This window comes from Oncorhynchus kisutch, linkage group LG20 (assembly GCF_002021735.2).
Source record: "Oncorhynchus kisutch isolate 150728-3 linkage group LG20, Okis_V2, whole genome shotgun sequence".
Lineage (NCBI taxonomy): Eukaryota > Metazoa > Chordata > Actinopteri > Salmoniformes > Salmonidae > Oncorhynchus > Oncorhynchus kisutch.
The window spans coordinates 23,622,213-23,645,450 of NC_034193.2; the positions used below are offsets into that span (position 1 = coordinate 23,622,213).

Sequence of the window (23,238 nt, forward strand, 5' to 3'; positions counted from 1 at the left end):
GAGGCAGTTGCTAAGATACTGTGACACTAGAATCTCTCCTCTGGCTCTCTCCCTCCCTCACACAGCACACAGCGTTGTCACCATGAATAGCACTAAATTCACTCAGTATCTATCTCTTTCTGTATCACAAATGACATTGAACGCTTTTCTATCTTTTCAGTCACAGTTATAAATAGAACAGATCCAAAAGACTAAAGTGCCAAAATATCAATTCGTTAGCAAGCTCACATCAGATGTCTATCAAGCAGACTGCTATTTTGTTTACTAGAATCTCAAAGCATACTTAATGACCCACATTGTCAAACAATGCGTGTACGTGAATGTTCACCACAATAGGAATGCGCACAACCAGCTTGGCTATCTGAAAAGACAGTGCATAGAGACAGCTATCCAACATCCTTGATCCAAAGTGTCATGGAATTGATGAATACGTAGCGACACCCTCCTGTGTGTCTCCACAGTCCTAGGTGCACCTCTCCAGAGCTATCAGCATGTTACATGTGTCTTGCGATGACATGCCACTGTCAAATCTCCATCCTCCCCCCTCTCTTTGGCAGGATCAGTGCCATCCACTGTATTTCTGTCAGGTAGCCTCTCTGTACTGATGACACAAGCAATACAGCTATAAGTGTTTGTTCATTCGCCTACACACACACACACACACACACACACACATACGCACAAGTACACACGCACGCGCACACACACCAACACACACGTACTGCCACACATGCAATGACAGCGAGGACAGAGCGTTGGGAGAGGGGGGCAAGAGGTAAAGCAGGGGGTGGGGTGATCTTTGGTCATGTGTATGGAAACATTTTAAATGGTGCAGGGGTTGGAAGGGAAAGAGATGTACGGAGGAAGAAGAGAGAGAGAGAAGGGATTGAAAGAGAGCCAGAAAGGGAGAGTGGGATTGGGAGAGGACTAAGATTTCAGAAGGAGTGTGGGGGGAATGCAAGAGACCAGGGGAAGAGGGAGAAAGAGGGAAAAGAGGAATATCCTCTGCACCACTGTGTGACTGGAAATTTAATAGAGAGAGAGAGGTGGAGGGGGAGAGAGAGTCAGAGGCGGAGAGAGGGGGAGGGAGAGGAAGAGAGAAGCAAAAGGCACAGAGACCTCATTGCTGTGCGGCTCTTAGCGAAAGCTATCGGTTGTGAGCAATGCTCATTACGGCATTCGGGGAGAGGAAGGGGAGGAGTCGAAATGCGAGGGAGTGGAGAGTATATCTGAGGGGTTCTTCTGGTGAATACTCTTGTCTGTGCTCTACTCCACAGCCTGTACTGTGGAGATAGATGGGGTGAGGGGGAATGGGGGTGGAGGGAGTGATGCTATAAGCTACACATTTGAACTTATCATGGGTTCTTGCGGGTGCAGCTTGAAAATGGATTGAGAGCAAATGCTGTGGATTGCTGAGAATAGCTATAGTCTTGTGTTTTTTTTATTGAACACAACTCTCAGTGGAATGCATGGAAATAGAGTGACAGGATCCAGTGCATTGTACAACAGGTGACTAGAGTTGGCTGGTGTGAAGGGCCATGCTAACGTTCAAGGTGGGCGGTATACACCAAGTGGAGCAGTGTCACTGTTTCTCCTAAACTCCATTACTGTCAGTTTAGGGATCTATTTACGAGAAGGAAAGGACAAGGAACCGACTAACAGGACTACATGCCACACACAGCATCCCGACACACATAATTGCTGTCCAAGGCTGTTATGTCCAGACAAAACCATTCGCTGTTATACCCATTGAGCAAAAATTCAGATCAGATGGTCAATGTTTTCTTGATTGCTTGGTTATCCATATGTCATAATAAGCATTGTTTGGGAGGAGTGAATAATGCAGTTCAACTAGTAGTTTTTTTTTTTTCAAGCTATTTTGCAGTAGCTTGTGGTACACTATATATACAAAAGTATGCGGACACCCGTTCAAATGAGTGGATTCGTGCTAGATCAGCCACACCTGTTGCTGACAGGTATATAAAATTGAGCATACCGCCATGCAATCTCCATAGACAAACATTGGCAGTAGAATGGCCTTACTGAAAGGTTCAGTGACTTTCAACGTGGCACCGTCATAAGATGACACCTTTCCGACAAGTCAATTTGACAAACGTCTGCCCTGCTAGAGCTGCCCCAGTCAACTGTAAGTGCTGTTATTGTGAAGTGGATCGTCTAGAAGCAACAGCGGCTCTGCCGCGAAGTGGTAGGCCACACAAGCTCACAGAACGGGACCGCCGAGTGATGAAGTGCGTAGCGCGTAAAAATAATCTGTCCTTGATTGCAACACTCACTACTGAGTTCCAAACTGTCTCTGGAAGCAACATCAACACAATAACTGTTCGTCAGGAGCTTCATGAACTGGGATTCTATGGCCGAGCAGCCGCACACAAGCCTAAGATCATGCACAATGCCAAGCGTCGGCTGGAGTGGTGAAAAGCTTGCAGCCATTGGACTCTGGAGCAGTGGAAACACGTTTTCTAGAGTGATGAATCACGCTTCACCATCTGGCAGTCCGACGGACGAATCTGGGTTTTGCAGATGCCCGGAGAACATTACCTGCCCCAATGCATAGTGACAACTGTAAAGTTTGATGGAGGAGGAATAATGGTCTAGGGCTGATTCTCATACTTTCGGGATAGGCCCCTTAGGTCCAGTGTAGGGAAATCTTAACACTACAGCATACAATGACATTGTAAACTATTCTGTGGTTCCAACTTTGCGGTAAACATTTTGGGAAGGCCCTTTCCTGTTTCAGCATGACAATGCCCACGTGCACAAAGCGAAGTCCATATAGAAATGGTTTGTTGAGATCGGTGTGAACTTGACTGGCCTTCACAGAGGCCTGACCTCAACCCCATCAAACACCATTGGGATGAATTGGTATGCCGACTGCGTGCCAGGCTTTATCGCACAACATCCGTGCCCGACCTTGTGGCTGAATGGAAGCAAGTGCCCCGCAGCAATGTTCCAACATCTAGTGGAAAGCCTTCCCAGAAGAGTGGAGGGTGTTTAAGTAGCAAAGAGGGCACCAACTCCATATTAACGTCCATTATTTTGTAATCAGATGTTCGTTCGTCGAGCATGTATCCACATACTTCTGGTCATGTATTGTAGTTTAATTAAATTAAAACTTACATAGTGTTTTTCTTTGTTGCCATGTAGCTTGGTAAACTACATTTTTCAGAGTAGCTTCCCCAGCACTGCTAATAAGCTGTATGCCATGACGCCACAACCTTAGATAAACTACAAAAATACAAAACCCTAATTGAAAAGCCATTGCCTCAATGTAAAAAAAAATTATTCTTCTAGGAAACCTTTATACTGTGTTAAACCAATGTCGATTGGTCAGGTCAGATCTGATATTTGTAGGCCATCATTGTCAATTAGAATGTGTTCTTAACTGACTTGCCTAGTCAAATAAAGGTTAAAAAAAATACACATTTAAATAAGGCAACATTTGTGCAACAATAGTACAACTGAAAATGCCCAGGGGTAGTGAAATAGCGACTTTGCCCAAAGGCCCAGTGGCAATATGCTCACTCACTCTGAGATGCAATTGGGAACCAGCAATATCTTGATCTCAAAGCCACTAAGCAGACTGCAGCGAAACCTCATGCAACTTTTCCTGAAATGTACCGAATCAATCAATTAATCGAGCAATAGAGTGCTGAGTCATATCAAACACTTAACACTCTGTGACCACTGTCCATAGCCCACCATAGATCTATCTAGGTTCTCTCAAACCCACTGGACCTGATATCCCACTCACCCTACAAACATAGGTTATAGTAGGACCTGCACAACGACTGCAAAGACCATGAGGATAGTGTAGTGCATTAGCGCCATACGTCTTGGAATACATGGCGAGTTTCTTGATCATGGCTCTCCATCATAAATGGTTGGTCTTCTGTGGTCCATGTTGAGAGCTTACGCTGCCTTCGTGGCATTCAGCTGCAGACCTACGGAATGTGCGTATACTGCCGCTTATGCTGAAGCGCAAAAATACTCTGCCCAACGGGCGCCGTCGCGTTTGCTGCCTGCGCGCGTCTCCAAGGATAAGAAGACGCTTGGATGCATCCAATCCGGATTTAGTTTTTATTTGAACTAAATACCGCTTTATATATTGTAACGTTAACGTTTCTTCGCCCTTTTTTATGGTGTGTGTGGATTCTGCTTATATTGAACGTGCTATCGGTGTATGAAGTCCCTGTTGCGTTGCTGCTGCGGAAGACAAGAACAAGAGCCGAACTCACAGCCGTGGAATCGAGCGAATCAATTTAGAGAAGAGAAAATGAGAAATAGATAGAGAGGTCGGGGGACTGGCGACAGGAGAGGGATCGAAAGGAGAAGAAAACGTCGACCTCACGCCGCAGCAATTGAAACAGAAAGGTATGAGTCTATTGTACATAGCCTAATACTGGTAGAAACGTCTGAAAAGACAGTCGTAGTCAACCTATTTCTTATTTTGGTTTGTTTCTGCGGATATCAGGTGGCGACATTACTGTTTTATTAGCTAAAATAGCTAAGTATAAATGGATACATGGCATAACTAGTAGGTTCCAATTAACGTTAGACATTTTGAAAATCAAAGCTGATGTGTTGAAATGATCTTGTGTTGAAATGTATTCTTAAGATCATTTCAACCCTAAAAGCTGTTGAAATCATATTGTCACCATATGTAAGCCTATTTTGTAGTAATATACCCTCATAACGTTAAATATCATTATTCTTGTTGCAATTGTGTAGTTGTCATTATTCCACATTCAAAGAGACAGTCGATGCAAGCCATTTTGTAATGCAGCATGTGCCGAATTAGGCCTATTCTAAGAATTTCAATTGCGTTCCATAGAAGGTGCGCCGTAGCGCGAGGCCAGCTGCATTAATGAAATTATATGTTAATTTATATTCACTAGGGTTTATTGTGCTTTGACCATACATTGAGAATAGATGACACCTATTTGTCATATAAATTCGACTTTTCATTCCAATGTTTAGACTCTCCATTTTATGCTGTAAAATGTCAGACCAATTAAGGAGAGAAAAAATCTGTCCTGCAATTGAAGTGTTTGAAGCACCATTTTGACCTACCTAATTTCCCCAATAGGCTAACACTCTGATTGCCACTATTTTGAATATAGCCTCCTCCTAACAGGAAGCCCACGTCCAACAACTCCGAATCAATTTGGTGTTGTCATAGTTACAGTAGGCCTAGACGTTAGCGCTGTTGCAGCTTTGTGTTAGTCTCAGACCAGAGGTAAATTTCAGGCCTAATTTAGCGTGGTATTGGGTACTAGGGGGTAACTTGCCCCCCCCCCCCCCCCCCCCCAATAAATGGTATTTGGGTGAATGCCATGCTTAGGCGAATAAACTATAAAGGGTAATAAAATGGCTACAATTTTTTTTTTTTTCATGAAATGTTGTTATTAGAAAACGGCCGTTTTTGTAAAGTACCGGTGGCCAGTTGCCCAGGTAGAAGATTATGGAATAGGGTTTGACAAAAGTGTGTTAAAATCCATTTAATCAGTTGTATTTAGAAATTCTTTAGTACGTAATACTTAAAAGCTAAGTCTAGTTGTCTAAATTTAATTATTTAAATCAAATATGGGGCGAAGGGTGTTGCACATGCCACCATTAATAGCCGCACTATGAGGAGATCACCTGCACATACATTTTGTTGTTCCTTTTCCATACAATCCATGACATACAATTGAACTAAATATTATTTGAATAATGCAAGATTTGAAATCCCAGCAGTCTTTTAAAATTACATTCAAGATCAAAAGGTTTTCCATCTTTATTTTTAATTCATAAAAATAAATATGAATTGGGATGGAATATAACTAATAACATTAAATAACATTGGAATATAACATTTAATAACAACAACAATAACTTACCTAATTAACTCAGTTTCACATTGATATGGCAACTCTCTTATGCTCTATTATTGCACGATTCTAATTTGTACAAAGGTCACAAATAAAGATATCCCCAGTAAAATTGAAGCACAACTCATGAGCCCACCTCCTGCACTACTCACACCTAATCCAGTCCCCACCTGTGACTGAAAACAAGGGGTTGCTGTGCAAAATAGCTAAACGACTATAAAGTAACATTAACTGCAAAGCAATCAGTCACTAGTGGAAACATTTACAACTGCAATTAAGTTACGTTATCTTTTTATGTATTTTACCTTTGATGATTTGGTAGTAAGGTTGCTAGCTAGCACTCCTAGCAGCTAATGCTAACTAGCTGGGGGGGGGGGGGGGGGGGGGGGGTTGGGGGGGGGGTTCCCCCAACACACTCATCCAACATATTACTACTTTACAAAAAAAGGATCAACATGTTACTCTCTAAACACGTGGATAATTCGTCTTAAGGCTTTCCTCCTTGTATAATTAAAAAACAAATATAAATCTAACTTCATTGGAATATATCTACAACTCTTTCAAATTTTCAAAAAATTTGATACATTTATCAGAAAATTGTTTTGTTGAAATAGCTCCAAAAGTTGTCATGACACAGAGGATTTGTTGTTGTTGTTGAGCAAGAGCAGTGGCAGCCAGGGAAAGAGTTGGGTACTCTACAGGATCTCTCTTTATACTCAGGTAGTCTTTAGCCCGAGGATATTGAAAGCCACAACAAAGCCACAATTGGTAACACTTTACTTTGACTTTACTAGACTGCTGTGCTTTAGAACTTGTTATAAGCATATAAGCTATGAGCCTTTATAATGTCTTATAATAAGGCTTATATTAGACTTATGTTAGGCCTATGTCTCTATTATGTATCACCATTTCAACTTACTCAAAATGGCTGTTATTTATTCAGGATCATTTTGACACTATTATAATAGTCCACATTATACACTCGACAATGCATTATAACTGCATCCTAATGGACATTATAGTTGCAGGCTATTTAAGTAAATTGAAACCGCTGGCTAGTTAAAGTGTTACCCCACTATTCACCTCAACAGATCCAAAGAATAAACCATTGGTGGACAGTGATTACACACTAATCATGTGTTGGTGTAACATTTGGCCAGCAGGTTGCAGATCATTTGTTTCTTCACGACTGAGCGCTTTCTTCTCCCAGAACTGATTGTGTATAGTCGATCAATATCTACATGGGTGCAACTGCAACCAGCTCTTGACATGAGACAAATTCATTGTATCGGTGTAATGGGGGGAAAAGAGTAAGAAGAGCCTATAGGAATAAAACCGGAGCCATGTTATATGAACATAATGTAATGTTCTGTATTTGCGACAGGAAATAAAATAAAAAGGCTACAGACTACTCAACCTTGTCTTCCACTGGAGGTGGAATGTGTGGTATGGGGTAACTTAAGAGTTCGCAGTGTGTTTTTTCCCCAGTGCTTTTTAGTGTGGCCCAAGATAGGCAAAAGCCACCTCCCTAACAGAAGTTCACTGCAGTTGAAGGGAGTAAAGGGCAAGGGGGTTCAGTAAAATAAGTCAATCAAATAATGAGGCACACATTCGTGTACGTTCGCTGGTCTTATTGTGCTAGACACATTGAATTGAGAGAAAATGTTATGAGTTGACATGTCTAAGTAGACTATAGGTAGCCAACGTTCACCTACAATAAGAGAATGTGCACTATAGAATTGCATTGTTGCAGATGCCTGCCTCCACAGTGCACAGCCTGTATGAGAGAGTCGTCTGAAAACAAGAGATACCGTACGTCCACGGACAACAATATGTGTTCTGTTTTGATGGCTTTGGAATGACTCTTAGTAAAGAGCAATCATTTCCCCATGCAGCCATGAGCTCATAAACTCGCTTTACAGTGGTGTGTCCCTCTGTTGTCTTGTAAGACCCAACATACACTTCTTATGTAATAAAAACTGGACCTTTGCTGATCAAGATCGTCACAATAAAAGAGAACATTTTCACAATGATGGACAAGTCCAACACTGGTTGATTCAACGTTGATTCCACGTAATTTCAATGAAATTACATTGAACCCGACGTGGAATAGACGTTGAACTGACTTCAGTGGGCATAATTTCAGAGATATCATCCTGGAGTGTAGGCCCCACATTTTTTTTCAGTTGAAATGTAACCTTTATTTAACTAGGCAAATCAGTTAAGAACAAATTCTTATTTACAATGACGGCCACATAGATCGTGAAGGGACACCCGGGGCACATATTGAATATATTCCCCTCCCCCAATGCGACTGTCCATTGCAAAGACCGGTAAACTATCTAATGCACAGTGACACAACAATCATTTGTCTCAACACTGAAATTATAGTGGAGAATCATGGATTTGGTGTGTGGTGTGTGCAAGAGTTTGTGTGCGTGTGTGTGTGTGCACGTGTGAGGGCGGGTAAAGAACATTTCCACAGACCTATATTTAGGATATTCTCCATCATAAGCTTCTTAAAGGTCCAATGCAGCCATTTTTTATTTCAATATTAAATCATTTCTGGGTAACAATTAAGTACCTTTAAAAAAAAAAAAAACTTCTTAGCAAAGAGAAATTTCTCAAGCTAAAATGTTGCCTGGACTGTCTGGGAGTGGTTTGAGTGGGGTGGGGAAAAGTGAAACTTTCCTGTTATTTGCAGAGATGTTTGGCACTGTCTTTCTTATCGGTCTATTAACTAATATACTGCATGGTGATGTCACCATGGAAGGCAAAAACTTTTCAAACAGCTCTTACACTCAACATGCATTATCACCATTTTCACAATTTTATAGTATTATTCCAACCTCATAGTGTGGAAATATATATAAAACATAGGAAATCAAGTTTTTGACTACACTGGGCTCTTTAATGGCTGTTTTTAGCAATATTTTATCACCCATTGATGTGGATCTAATCTGTAGCCTATGCGCACATTAGGATTCATGAAGAGTATGTTTCCCTATGCTGTGATCGTGAGAGGCAGGGGTTGGCTTTAGTGTGCACTGTTTAATGTGTGCAACGTGTACGTTTGAGGGATCATCTCTGGATCAGGTACTTTGACATTGTGGTATGGGAAGTTTGTGTATTTTTCCTTTATTTGTGTTTAAGTTCGGTCTAAAGATATCATGGACTCACTTAGGCTACTCGATCATTTCGATAGGTAGGCCTAGTTCTACTACTAGAGCTGTAAACCACAAGCCAGATATTTCAGATTATTTTAGAACATTTGTAAAGCATAACTTTTTAATGACCCCTTTGTCAGAGAAAGAAACATGCTATGTCTACTGAGCAAGTATGGGCTGTTGACGTGCAGGCACCCGACAGTGTAACATAACCTACAGAACCATAAAAAGCTTTTGACTTACACTCAGTGACCAGTTTCTTAGGTACACAAATCTAGTACCGGGGCAGACCCCCCTTTGCCTCCAGTAAAGCCTGAATTCTTTGGGGCATGGAAACATTGCTCAATTGGTATAAAGGGACCTACCGTGTGCCAGGAAAACATTCCCCACACTATTACAACACCGCCACCAGCCTGTACTCTGTACTTTCTACTCTGCCATCAGCATAACTCAACAGAAACTGGATTTCATTGGACCAGGTGATGTTTTTCAACTCCTCAATTGTCCAGTGTTTGTGATCGCGTGCCCACTGGAGCCGCTTCTTCTCGTTTTTAGCTGGTAGGAGTGGAACCCGGTGTGGCCGTCTGCTGAAAAAGCCCATCTTTGACAACGATCGACGAGTTGTGCGTTCTGAGATGCTGTTCTGCACACCACTGTTGTGCCGCAATGTTATTTTCCTGTTTGTGGCCCGCCTGTTAGCTTGCACGATTCTTGCCATTCTCCTTCACGTTCACTGTGAAATGGGCTACTGAAATGATACAGTCATAAGGCTAGGGGGTACACGTTTAACCCGGGTTCTTTCACCCCAATCAAACCCCGAAGGGCTATTGGAGGATGCAGACCAGTCAGGAGGGATGCCGATAACTGAGTTACAGATGTAAGATCTTCATTGTTGTTGCTGAGAAATGCAAACATGGAATGTATTCAAGGCTTATAAAGGCTTCTAAAGTTTGTCATTTCAAACGTAAGAATTTCAGACGAGATTTGCCGATACCAAAAATGTATCAACACCCTACAAAGAAAAATCCATCAATTATAATCCACACAATAATTCAAATTTCCTGTTGCTGCAGGATTCTTTTCCTCCTGTAGCAAACTGGCTCAAATTAAGATCCAGCATCTGTACACTTGGTTGTGGAAGTACCCCTCAACATCACAAAACATACCCTCCAGTTCCTTGTGATCAATAGAACTGATTGTGACTGGATTAATATCCGTTTTGCAGATCATTAGGGCCAGGTCACCATACATTTGATGTCGGGAAACCTTTTGCTGTTTCCCCCATGTAGCAGTAGTTGTGTAACAGTGATTCTAAAAACAAGTTCTACCTCATTAAATAGAATAGCAAACTGACAGTTCAACGCTTGCTTGTTATAGTCTTTTAGAGTGATGTTGGCATGTGTTCATGTTTTTTAAATTGTTTTACACAAATACCTTTTCTCCAGTCCAAATACACTACAGTGTGTATGATTATGCTCATAAATAACAAAGGTGTTTTTTTTTCTCTCATCATCGAGTAATGAATCATACACTAAAGTTTATTTCATACTTTGCTCTAGGCCTGTGGTTTCTTTGAGTTGTGACACACCTGAGCTCTTGAGTTTTTTAAAACATTTTTATTTATTTTGTGATCCACTTTTTGAGCAAACTCAGAGTATCAAGCCTTGACTAAAATGTTTCCCCTCGACCTATGAAGGATTACATTTACATGATTTATTTATATTGTCAATGACACAAGGTCTAACCGAAACTTGACTTCCACTTGTGGGGGGGGGGGGGGGGGGGGGGTTAACTGCCTTGCTCAAGAGCAGAATGATAGATTTCCCCCCTTGTCGGAGCTGGGATTCAAACTAGCAACCTATCGGTTACTGGCCCAACGCTCTAACTGCTAGGCCACCTGCCGCCTTTAGTAGATAGCAGGTGACTCACCAGTAAGCTCTAGAGCCTAATTTAAGAGAACCAATGCTTTAGTGTAAACCTGAAAGCTGACATGCTTTCCAAACATGTTATATATTAACCATCAATCTTGCAATTGCGTTAAAAGTCCAACATGATTCTATGTTTCAGTGCCCACAGATTTCACAATGCTTCTACAATTACAGAACTCATGCTTTGTGAGGTTGTCTGATCCCTCTCTCTCTCTCTCTCTCTCTCTCTCTCTCTCTCTCGCTCACTCTCGCTCTCTCGCTCTCTCTCTCTCTCTCTCTCTCTCTCTCTCTCTCTCTCTCTCGCTCTCTCTCTTCCTCCCCTATACAGTGAGGAGCATCTACCATCCACAGAGATACGCCAATCAAGAGCAGATTCACCAAACATCTACTTTGTTGTTCTAATAATTGTCATGGGATCTACAAATACATAATTCCCTAAAAAGCTGTGCTGAAAATTAGACTGCCTTTTATATTTACACTGACATTAACATAGTCAAGTGAGGAAATATAAATGATAAATCAATAGAACATTTAACATCTAACAGTTCTTCGCAGTTATTAGAAAGACTTGAAAGGGAAGAATAGAATGGATTGGTAACATGAACAACAAGAGAACTACTTAATTGTCTTGTATCAGAGGGGACTTATCAACATATTAGGACTAGGGGTGGGTCATGACCCATTTGCCATGCGTGTTGTCATGGTGACCAGCCCCTCCACCCCTTCCCCCCTCCTCTGGTTGGTCCAGATTTTACTGTGGCTCCACCACCATGGACCTCAGGTAACAGAGGCCGCTCCCCCATGTCCAAACCCCTGTAGCTGCTCCAATCAGGCAAGCCGAGTCATCTGTACAAGGAAGAGTTTGGTAGAAGTCCCGGACAGTATTTCTGTGAACACAAGATACCTTAACCTACAAGAGAACACGATTGAGGTAAATATGCCTTTCTCTCATTACGTTTACCTACAATCCATACATGTATGCATATGAAAAGAGTATGCTTTATGGCCGAGCGGTTTCATATGGCTACAATGTACCAACATGTATTTATCTCTCTAAACAGGTGATAAAGTCTGACACATTCAAGCACCTGCGGCATTTGGAAATCCTGCAGCTTTCCAAGAACCACATCAGACAAATCGAGGTGGGCGCGTTCAATGGCCTACCCAACCTCAACACCCTGGAGCTCTTCGACAACCGCCTTACGCTGGTACCGTCGCAGGCCTTTGAGTACCTCAGCAAGCTGCGGGAGCTCTGGCTACGGAACAACCCCATCGAGACACTGCCTGCGTACGCTTTCCACCGCGTTCCCTCCCTGCGCCGTCTCGACCTGGGCGAACTACGGAAGTTGGACTACATCTCTGAGGCTGCCTTCGAGGGCCTGTTCAACTTGCGTTTCCTGAACCTGGGCATGTGCGGTCTGAAGGAAATACCCAACCTCACACCCTTGGTCCGACTGGAGGAGCTAGAGCTGTCTGGCAACCAGCTGGGGAATGTCCGGCCCGGCTCGTTCCAAGGCCTGGTGTCGCTGCGCAAACTGTGGCTCATGCACTCCAAGGTGACGGTCATTGAGCGCAATGCCTTCGACGACCTGAAGAACCTGGAGGAACTCAACCTGTCCCACAACACCTTGCACTCGCTGCCCCACGATCTCTTCACCCCGCTGCACCAGTTGGAGCGGGTGCACCTCAACCACAACCCCTGGGTGTGCAACTGCGATGTCCTGTGGCTTAGCTGGTGGCTGAAGGAGACGGTGCCCAGTAACACCACATGCTGTGCCCGCTGCCACGCGCCCCCAGGCCTGAAGGGCCGGTACATTGGTGAGCTGGACCAGAGCCACTTCACATGCTACGCTCCTGTCATTGTAGAGCCACCCACTGACCTCAATGTCACAGAGGGCATGGCTGCTGAGCTGAAGTGTCGCACTGGCACCTCCATGACGTCTGTCAACTGGCTCACCCCAAATGGCACCCTCATGACGCATGGGTCGTACCGCGTCAGGATCTCAGTCCTTCACGATGGAACCCTGAATTTCACCAATGTGACTGTGCAGGACACGGGCCAATACACCTGCATGGTGACCAACTCCGCCGGCAACACTACGGCAACCGCAGTGCTCAACGTGTCTACCTCAGACTCCAGCAACCCTTTCAGTTACTTCACCACCGTCACTGTGGAAACCGTGGAAACTAACAATGGGGAGGATTCTGCTGCAAGGCAGTACATCAACGAAACCTACGTACCGCCAGATTACCTGGGTCCAACTGTTTCAGGAGGGGTACTGGGTAAAGGCAGGGCTGGATTCACCATATCTCCATCTCGCTCATCTCTCTCCTCTCTGTCCCCGCGAGCCACCAGAGCCACTGAAAAGGCAGTCACAGTGTCGATAATGGAGGTCACGAACATCCCTGGCCTGGACGACGTGATGAAGACCACAAAGATCATCATTGGCTGCTTCGTGGCCATCACCTTCATGGCGGCCGTGATGCTCGTGGTCTTCTACAAGCTGAGGAAGCAGCACCAGCTGCACAAGCACCATGGCCCCACCCGCGCCATCGAGATCATCAACGTGGAGGATGAGATGGGTGCCGGGGCCGGGAGCGGCATCTCAGGGGGATCGACCATGCAATCCGGGTGCGGAGGAGACGGAACCTTGAGGATGCATCACCCGGAAATAGTCAACCTTCCCAACATCGGGCGATCAGAGCATCTTAACCATTACTACAAGGCCAATCATTTCAACAACAACGTGATGGGCCTGAGCATTGGGACAGGGGCAGGCATCAGTACTCTAAGCAACAAGAACAACCCGTCCCCACTGAACCAGCAAGGCCAGGATATCCCCATCTCCTGTACACAGGTTCCAATCTCCTCAGCCACTTTCCAGACCATGTCCGGAAATGGCGCCAACACCAACCCTCTTTCCGTTTCCCCACCTCTGCCGATGTCCCTCCCCATGTCCCCCATGGGATTACACGGATCGATCAAGGGTTTCATGGGCCAGAACCAGAATCCACAAATGGAGCCTCTTTTGTTCAAGGGAAACTCAAAGGAAAACGTTCAAGAGACTCAAATCTGAAAAAAAAGAGTGAGGAGAGAGAGAGTGCAAGGGAAAGACAGAGAGGGGATTGATGGCCTCTTTACGTGCCGAACGATTAAACACTACAGCGCATTGACATTACACCAGGAGAGGGGATAGACTGACACTGCAATACACAAACGCATAGACTGGTCAGCGACAGTGTACTGAGCCAAGGATTACCACAATGGGATACTTGTGTTTGTAGTAACGATCACGGCAATGGAGTTCAAAAGCGAACATCGCTACAATGTAAATCTGTGCCAAAGCAAATGTTTCTTGCCGTTTCTACGAGTTGTATTCCCATAGAAGACAACGCCTTTCCAAGTACTGTAGCTCAATCCCCCACGTTGTGGTTGGCCAGTAAAGTCCAGACTTATGTCACGCACAGCACTTGACCACATTGACGTTTGGAGACATTGCAGGGAACAAAATGCTCGAGACAATTGCTCTTTCACAGAAAAATACTTGTGCAAGACACTCTCTCGCATGAACTCAATAGTCTCCCCTCGAGGCTGTAGGTAGGCAGAAATGGAAGGACAAAAGGTACATACAGTACAGTACAGTACAAACTACTGTGAAAGTCACACAGATACATAAATATATTTTCATTTGAATATGTTACATTGCAGACTCTAACGCAGAGATATTTTGGAGGATGTACGAGCTGTAGTCGTTTGTTTTGTGAGTGATCAGGGGCGGTGATTGTGAAGGTTGATTATAACGATACATATGTTTTGAGTTTGGCTACTCCTCGAATACATAAGGGCTCAATTGCAACACTCATTGTGAATCTATGAATTTGGCTGCCATGAGTACTGAAGAATGGCTGGAGAGTTCCCCCAGTTTTCTGTTTGGCGAGGGTTTTTTCTCTCCCTGTGTTTCACTCACTCAACCGTGACGATAACTGGACACTTCTGTTCTTGTTTGTTTTTGAGAATATATTCCATATGTTCCAGCAGGCTACTTGATTATTCAAATGAGAGCTCCAGATGCCAGCATATACGTGTACCATCAGCAAATTTAGGTGAAATAACAAAACACATCAACAGTGAGCTAATACCTTGCAAAGACTTGTATGGGAAATGTTGACAAAGTGTAACTCGATCAGTAGCAAGAGATGTGCTATAAGTGGTGAATTTGATATGAACTCCTTTCTCATGGTGACCATTTTGATGCCACATAACGCTGTCATAAGGGTGATTAAATGCCTGTCTTTGCAATGGCATTCAGTGGGTGGATTCGACCACATTCTTTGGTTTAGTGGAACAGAAATGTACGATAATAGTATTTGGTTGTATGACAATAGTACGAACCAACTTTTTACGGTGTACCTTTCATGTGTTCATACCATTTTAAAGCTTTGCGCATTTGAACTATGTCTTCAATGATTTTTGTTTAGTTTGATATAATGTGTACAGTTGTCTAGCCATGTATCATTCACATGAAATAAATAAATCATATATCGAGGTCTGGGCGGTCAATGGAAACCAACTGAAAACATGCAGTAGTTCTAAAAAGTGAGTAGTAGGCTATATATTTCAATCTAGGTTGAACCTATATGGTATACGATACACCCATTAGTCATCTTGGTAATCGTATTATGATGTCTGTTCTTTTAATATCTCAAGACCGGCTTTTAGTCATTCTTATGAGGGAGTTACATTGGCATTAAAAGGCTGCTTTAAAATGACACAGGATCCGGTTTGTCTCCTTAACCCCAAGAAAGTGATGTGAGTCAACACGGGAAACGGATATAAAAATGGTTGTTGCAAACTGAACACGCCAACTCCATTCACCTGAAAGACGACTTGAGATTTGACGTGTGGTGGTAACGCTACCCGCATAAGTCTTTGTGTAATATGGAGGTGATCTTGCACCAACATGCTGCTCTGTGTAATTTGCAAACCACTCAACAATCGCTATTGCTGCACCCCTCTCTCCTCGCGGTGCTGCATACATTTTCAGTGCTTGAGTGGGTGGGGAAGGCTGGTTCTTCTGATCTCGTTGTTATGCTCCCGTAACGAGTGCATCGTTTTTTTTTTCTCTCCAGGAAATAATGATTCTGATAATGATCAAAAACAACCACGATAATAGTAACATTAATAATAATATGATCAATTCTGATAGAATTTGTGATGATTATCTCTCGTACATTTACACCTGGATTTAAGTTAGTTTGATCAGCATTAAGATAAGAAAGGAACATGCCGAACATACCAGTAACGGGGCAGAATGACTTGTCGGTGCAATTTTGTCAGCTCTCAATGTCACTCAGTTTATGTGCTGCCTGTAGTCTTTCTGAGATGAGACAGGCAAAACGACCGACCAACCAAGGAACTATTAGGGAGTTGTAAAAGCAAGGTTTTCCCTGATGTTTTACACACATTTTCAGTAATTATGGCACTCCTCCTCAAAAGGAGTGAAGTAGGATGCTGATATAGTATTTTAGTAATGTGGCCCGGCAGAGAGTTCAACTGTTTCCCCACTGAGACGTTACTAGAATATAAATGAAGACTAAAAACTCCAGCATATGGCTGCACTGTTGATGACAGTTGATGTGCTACATTTTGGTAACTGTGCTGTCAGATTTCAAAGAGCATATTAAGTACCTCCTGAATATGCTAGTAGAACAAGAAAGTCCTTTCTTGGAATTATAATATTTGGCAATGTTTGATGATCAATATCAATATTGTAGCATCACTGTTGTTGCGATTGTACCATTGGAGAAACAAATCTATTATTTAAGCCATATTACTATTAACGTTATTATGTTATTATTATTAGAATTATCATAATTATCTGCCACCCTGTTATACCCTGAAGATAGTGGTGTAGTGTTTTTGATGGCGGAATTACAAAACAGGAAGTATTATACAGTTACTACTAAGTCATGCCCCGGGTAACAACATCAGAAGAGAACACATGAACTTTGACAACTATGTCTCCTTCACTCTACTTCACAGAAGAAGAAGAAGATGGCCTCTTGCAACAGATGGAATACTGAGTGTGTCGTTTGTCCCACCTCTTGTTACAGCTGGATGCTACAGCCCAGATGCCATTTCATTTGGTGTGTGGAGCAAAAATTGGATAACTTACACAAGAATGTGGATTACTATTACTTCAGCCACAAAATTGTGAGAAAATAATGGAATACTGTATTCTAAACCACAAACTGACCTTTTGGTACAAGATTCCATTTGATAAACAGAACAAGAAACTGAACTAGGTTGTTGTTTGGAAAGCTTTTTAATGATGTGAAATACATGAAATGAAGCTATAGAAAACATATAGATTTCCTTAAATGCAAAATAATAAAAGTGTCATTTTTGTGTTCAGTTGTTGACATTTTTTTCCACGTGTTGGTTGTATCTAAAGTGTAATATTATTAATATGGTCATTATCAATGTACTGCCATCTGTAAAAATCATAAACCCAGGGATACAAAATGGTGGAGTAGAAGGTTTGAAACACTATTATTTTTCTATAACTTTGGCCAAATCAACACATATGGTACTTACACTTCTATGATTGTCATACAATGACTGAGAGGTATTGTACGTTGCTGTCAGTTTGGCTTAACTTTCTGCTAGCTGTAAATCATATTTCACATACAGAACTACTCAACACACATAGTTCCAATTCAGTTGTTGTTGTTGTAGTTTTCCCATCTTGAGCACCGTGTACTACAGAAGTTTTAACATTTAAGCCGGGGTTACATGATGATACATTAAGTTATGCCGTGGATTTGATCAAACAAAAATGAAATGAATTCTGAAAAATATAAATTATTCTGTGTGTTTTGTCATTTTCTTTTTCATTTTTGAGAAGGGAGTTAGCATTTCATTGACCACTAGCACGGTGCCCATATTAGGTCAGAGACACATCCATGGAAGTTGTGTCAGAGTTAGCAGGGGTTTATATCAGAGTCACTTGGAGTTGATATCATTGTCGCTTGGAGTAAGTGTCCTAATATGGACACCGTAGACAGGTGTGAGTCACTGCTGTGGACTTGTCTGAATCTTACACTGCAGTACGGCTTAATGACATTGGGCTATGAAAGTACACTCTTAATCCATGCATGAGTGGAAGTCATTGCAAGTTTGTTTAACCACACATGAGTAGGTGCTCTTTGTTGTTGTGATGTTGCTAGTTTGCTAGCATGTTGAGGTGTACAGCAAGTACCAAGGTAATAATACTTGAGGTGACCTGACATACTGTCTTCATAATATTTACATAGGAGTGACCAAAAGGCTTACCATCTGTCAGGGTGCACAATACACAGTAAAGATATTTATCTTTAAAGTATTTGACAAAAAAGGACGTTAGATGGATTTTACCCTTGGTTCATCCTGATCAGGTATTTCCAAACTGGGTTGCCAGGGATACACGCAATGCCGTCGGGGGTATTTCTTCACATTTTCAAACAGTACATTTATATTTTCCAACGGGGCTATACATTTGGGTGAGGTTTTGTTTCTCGCCTGAGTATCCTCGTTTCACTAGCAAAAATAAAATTAAACCATCTAGTGTTCTGCGAAATAACAACACAATGTCAAACACAAGTAGCCTAGTCAAATAATTAACATCCAATCACATTAACCGTTACTCTCTTGCAGGAAACCTTGTGCAGACATTTAGAAACAAAACATGACAATTTGAAAAATAATCCACAGGAGTGTTATGGTGAGCTACCGAGTGTCTAGGACAGGCAAGCCCCATAATATTGTGGAGGACTTAATTTATCCTGCTGCCGCGGATATGGCTGGGACAATGCTGGGGGAAAAGGCCCGGAAAAACTATACAGACAATGCCTTCATCAAACAACACTGTTTCACGACGCATCTGTGACATGGCAGGAGATGTTTTGAAACAATTACTGCTTCGTATACAAGCCAGTGAATTATATGCGTTACAGCTGGATGAGTCAACAGCCGTGGCGGGCCTGGCACAGCTCCTGGTATATGTCTGTTACATTTATGGGAGTGTCAATTAAGGAAGAGATCCTCTTCTGCAAACCACTGGAAACCAGGACAACAGGAGAGGATATTTATAAAGTACTGGACAGCTTTGTGACATCAAATGGACTTTGGTGGTCAAGATGTATTGGTATCTGTACTGATGGGGCAAAGCCACGACAGGGAGACATAGTGGAGTGGTAACGCGCGTGCAAGCAGTTGCTCCCGACGCCACTTGGGTACACTACAGCATCCACCGAGAGGCTCTTACTGCCATGGGAATGCCTGACAGCTTGAAAGATGTTTTGGGCACTTCAGTGAAAATGGTTAACTTTGTTAAAGCAAGACCCCTGAACTCTTGTGTATTTTCTGCATTATGCAATGATATGGGTAGAGACCATGTAACGCTTTTACAACATACAGACGTGTGCTGGTTATCAAGAGGCAAAGTTTTGACACGTTTTTTTTAATTGAGAGACGAGCTTAAAGTTTTCTTTACTAACCATAATTTTCACTTGTCGGACCGCCTTGCATGATGACGAGTTTCTCACATGACTGGCCTATATGGGTTACGTTTTCCACCTGAATGATTTGAATCTAGGATTACAGGGACTCTCCGCAACTATATTCAATGTACGGGACAAAATTGAGGCTATGATTATGAAGTTGGAGCTCTTCTCTGTCTGCATTAACAAGGACAACACACAGGTCTTTCCATCATTGTATGATTTTTTTGTGTGCAAATGAACTCAAGCTTACGGACAATGTCAAATGTGATATAGCAAAGCACCTGAGTGAGTTGGGTGCGCAATTACGCAGGTACTTTCCCGAAACGGACAACACAAACACCTGGATTCATTATCCCTTTCATGCCCTGCCTCCAGTCCTCTTACGGATATCTGAACAAGAGAGCCTCATCTAAATTGCATCAAGCAGTTCTGTGAAAATGTAATTTAATCAGCAGCCACTGCCAGATTTTTGGATTGGGCTGCGCTCAGAGTTTCTTACCTTGTGCTGTTAAGACACTGATGCCCTTTGCAACCACGTACCTATGTGAGAGTGGATTCTCGGCCCTCACTAGCATGAAAACTAAATACAGGCACAGACTGTGTGTGGAAAAGGATTTAAGACTGAGACTCTCTAATTACAACCCAACATTGCAGAGTTATGTCCATCCTTTCTAACACACCCTTCTCATTAACCTGTGGTGAGTTATTCACCATTTTTGATGAACAAATAAGGTGTTATTTGTAAGATGTCTAAATAAAGAGCAAAATTATTGATTTTTATTATTATATTATTTGTGCCCTGGTCCTATAAGAGCTCTTTTATCACTTCCCATGAGCCGGGTTGTGACAAAAACTCACACTCATTCTTATGTTTAATAAATGTATCGTATAGTGTGTGTGGCAGGCTTACAATGATGGCAAAAAAACAACAATTGAGTGTGTGTTGACCCTGGTGCTAGAGGGGGTACGCAGCCGGAGGTTGAATGTTTGAAGGGGTACGGGACAAAAAAAAAGTTTGGGAACCACTTGATTTGACACACTGTTAGAACACAGGGCATGTTTTATTTTGTGGTCAGGATAGAGTAACTGTCTGTGTTTTGCACCCAATTGGTTACAGAGTAATGTTTGAGAACAGTTACCTAGATCTGGTTCGTCATACAAAGGTAAACGTAACTTCCCATAACCATGCAAACTGGAATCATAGTGTGTTCCACTTACTTATGGCATTTTGCGTTTCGAATTTGCAACATTTGTCTGATTTGTGACGCTTATGTGACATGTTGAACGAAGACTACTGTACATTTATGGGACACTATTCAATTCTCTGGGGCATGTTCTTTGGGGGCATGTTTATATGTGGTTGTCCTCCTGCAGCCCCTGGAGATCCCCCATTGGTCCCTGGAGACTGTCTGTACATCTGTTTAAAAAAAACTTCCTGTTGGAACAAGCATCACACTGCAGTACAGACATTGATTGGACAATAAAGAGATGGGTTGTTAGCAATTGGTGTATTGTAACAGAAAAACGGAGTTACATTTGTAGCTGCCAGTAAGGATGGTGTTTATTAATAAATTGAAGGAGATAACCTCGAGCTGTGATGAGGCTTGAAAGCAGTTGCACTCAAAACTCCTTGAGGTGAAATTTCGAGTAGGTAAATCGTAACCTGTGTTGCCAAACACACAGAATGAGCTGAAAGGAATGTGGGTTAACGAAAGAAGAAGGAAAAAAACATCTACATAACATCTATCACTCGCGCCTTAAGTAGGCTTTTATGTCGACAGAACAGGCAGATTTAGGTAACGCATCAATCGTAAATATTCTTAAGAGGCCTGGAAGAGAGAAGCGGAATGCATCGTACGCTGCGGCGGGAAACAAATTGAACATGCATCCACACTAAAAGACGGAAGATGTAATGCTGGGAATGCAAATGTGATTAGAGGAGCGTGTGATCTTAACGCGGACATATGTGGCAGTGCAAGGGGATCTTGTGAAAATACCCTTCTCATCGCTCACAGCAAGGCACAACCATTTGTACTGGGGGGACGTTTTTTAAATTTTTTTACATGACGTTTATTCTAATTGTGACCTGACTAATTGAAATGAAAGGGGGACAAATTGTTTTTGTTGATGGATGCGACTTTCCTCCACATCGATGTCCCCTTTATCTGTACCCCCCCCCCCCCCCCCCCAAAAAAAATACCTATCCTCTCCCTGAGCCTCCCTGAGCCTGCTCTCTTGCCCTGTTGTTCTCTTTCCATGCTATCGTTCCCTTCAAATTCAATAGCCTCCCAGCAGTGATTCTCAAGGGGATTCCCTTTTCACTCCCCTGGCCAACAAACAGACTGCACATATACTACAGTGTCGGTCGGGAGACTGACACTACATGAACTCCACTATGGAGCTATGGAGCAGAGGTGTCACAGTACGTAGGCAGCGACAGTAGCGCCTTTGCTCTAGAACCATGGACATTTAGTTTTTTTTTTTTTTGCTGTAGGGAGGTAGCGTACTTCTGAGCATGCCTACAGTACATGCATACAAGAGCAGTTTAGGGTCGCTATATTCAAGTGTGGATGTAGCACCAATGACTAGATACTGGCTGTGGATTATGTGATCTGTTAGGGAATTGAGTGGATATGCTCTGCCTTTCAATGCCACTCAAAGCCTGGGACTCTGCAACATTTCCCAGCTACATCAACATGTGAGAGAAAGCCTAAGGAACAGAATGCATTCAACTGAATAGAAGTTAGTGTGTGTATTAGGGATATATTGTACTAAATGCACTTTTTTTTTGAGATAGTGATCTTTATATGTAAATAGAGACAAATTGCTACTTCAGCTTACTATTATTTTGTATTTGCATTTTATTCCGGATCCCCATTAGATGAGAACCGAATGCTCTCGAATGTCTCAGTGCCTAACACAATGTATGGTATGTGGAAATGTACAGATGTAAATCATTTATTTTACAGGAAAATGTGATTTTTTTTTAAATCTCGATTAATATTCTGGACAGTGTGTGTATACCAGCTCAAAGAGCTATGGAAGATGCTATCCACGTTCTATTTTAGTCATACTCTTAACCCATATCTCCACTTCCACTTTCCTAACACACTCCTCCCCCAGGGCAGTTTCATTACCTCATTTGATGCCTCTCTGGGGGAGACAGTGCTCAACCCAGCAAGCTATGTCACCTGAAATAACTGCATATTTGTAATTCTACTCTGGGAAAAAAAACACACGTTTTTTTTACCTATTGGTTTCATTTGGATCATTTCTTTCCATATCATTTCATGCAAAAAGGTGGAAGTGGGTGGGAGATGGGGGAGTAGGTTGATAGAGTTTATCTGGAGCCAGTGCCAACTTTTTTTTTCTGATGAACCAATTGGTTCATGTGCCCACCTGAAACAAATTTTGTGGAATAGAATATGGACTTGGTTGTTGTTAAGAAATGCATGTGTTTGATTCCAAGTGGAAACCTTTGCCCGTATTGTTACTGGGAGGAATTGTGTGCATTTTCCCATGACACTGAGACTGAAGAGGAGATGCAGTATTTATACCATGCGAAAATGATTGTAAAAATTGTATCTTATTTCCTTTGCAAGCTTCCTGAACAGCTTGTCCATATCTTTGAGGACGTACACAAGGCTATCACAGTGATATTCTAAATCTGTAAAAACAGTGCTTGACTTGGGCCGCAGCTCACCGGAA

General features: G+C 42.4%; 1 protein-coding gene across 1 annotated transcript; it reads left to right on the top strand.

The window, feature by feature from the left end:
* Positions 1 to 3,862: 3,862 nt before the first annotated feature.
* Positions 3,863 to 17,401, top strand: lrrc4bb (leucine rich repeat containing 4Bb). Its single transcript, XM_020453743.2, has 3 exons — positions 3,863 to 4,392; positions 11,315 to 11,917; positions 12,048 to 17,401. The coding sequence occupies exons 2-3, from the start codon at positions 11,675 to 11,677 to the stop codon at positions 14,061 to 14,063; spliced, it is 2,259 nt and encodes a 752-aa protein (XP_020309332.1). The 5' UTR covers positions 3,863 to 4,392; positions 11,315 to 11,674; the 3' UTR covers positions 14,064 to 17,401.
* The last annotated feature ends 5,837 nt before the right edge of the window (positions 17,402 to 23,238 follow it).

Excerpts from the sequence above, each read along its gene's own strand:
- lrrc4bb (XM_020453743.2), top strand. The coding sequence starts at position 11,675 with ATGCGTGTTGTCATGGTGACCAGCCCCTCCACCCCTTCCCCCCTCCTC. Across the intron at positions 11,918-12,047 it reads TACAAGAGAACACGATTGAG|GTGATAAAGTCTGACACATT; the intron begins GTAAATATGCCT and ends CTCTCTAAACAG.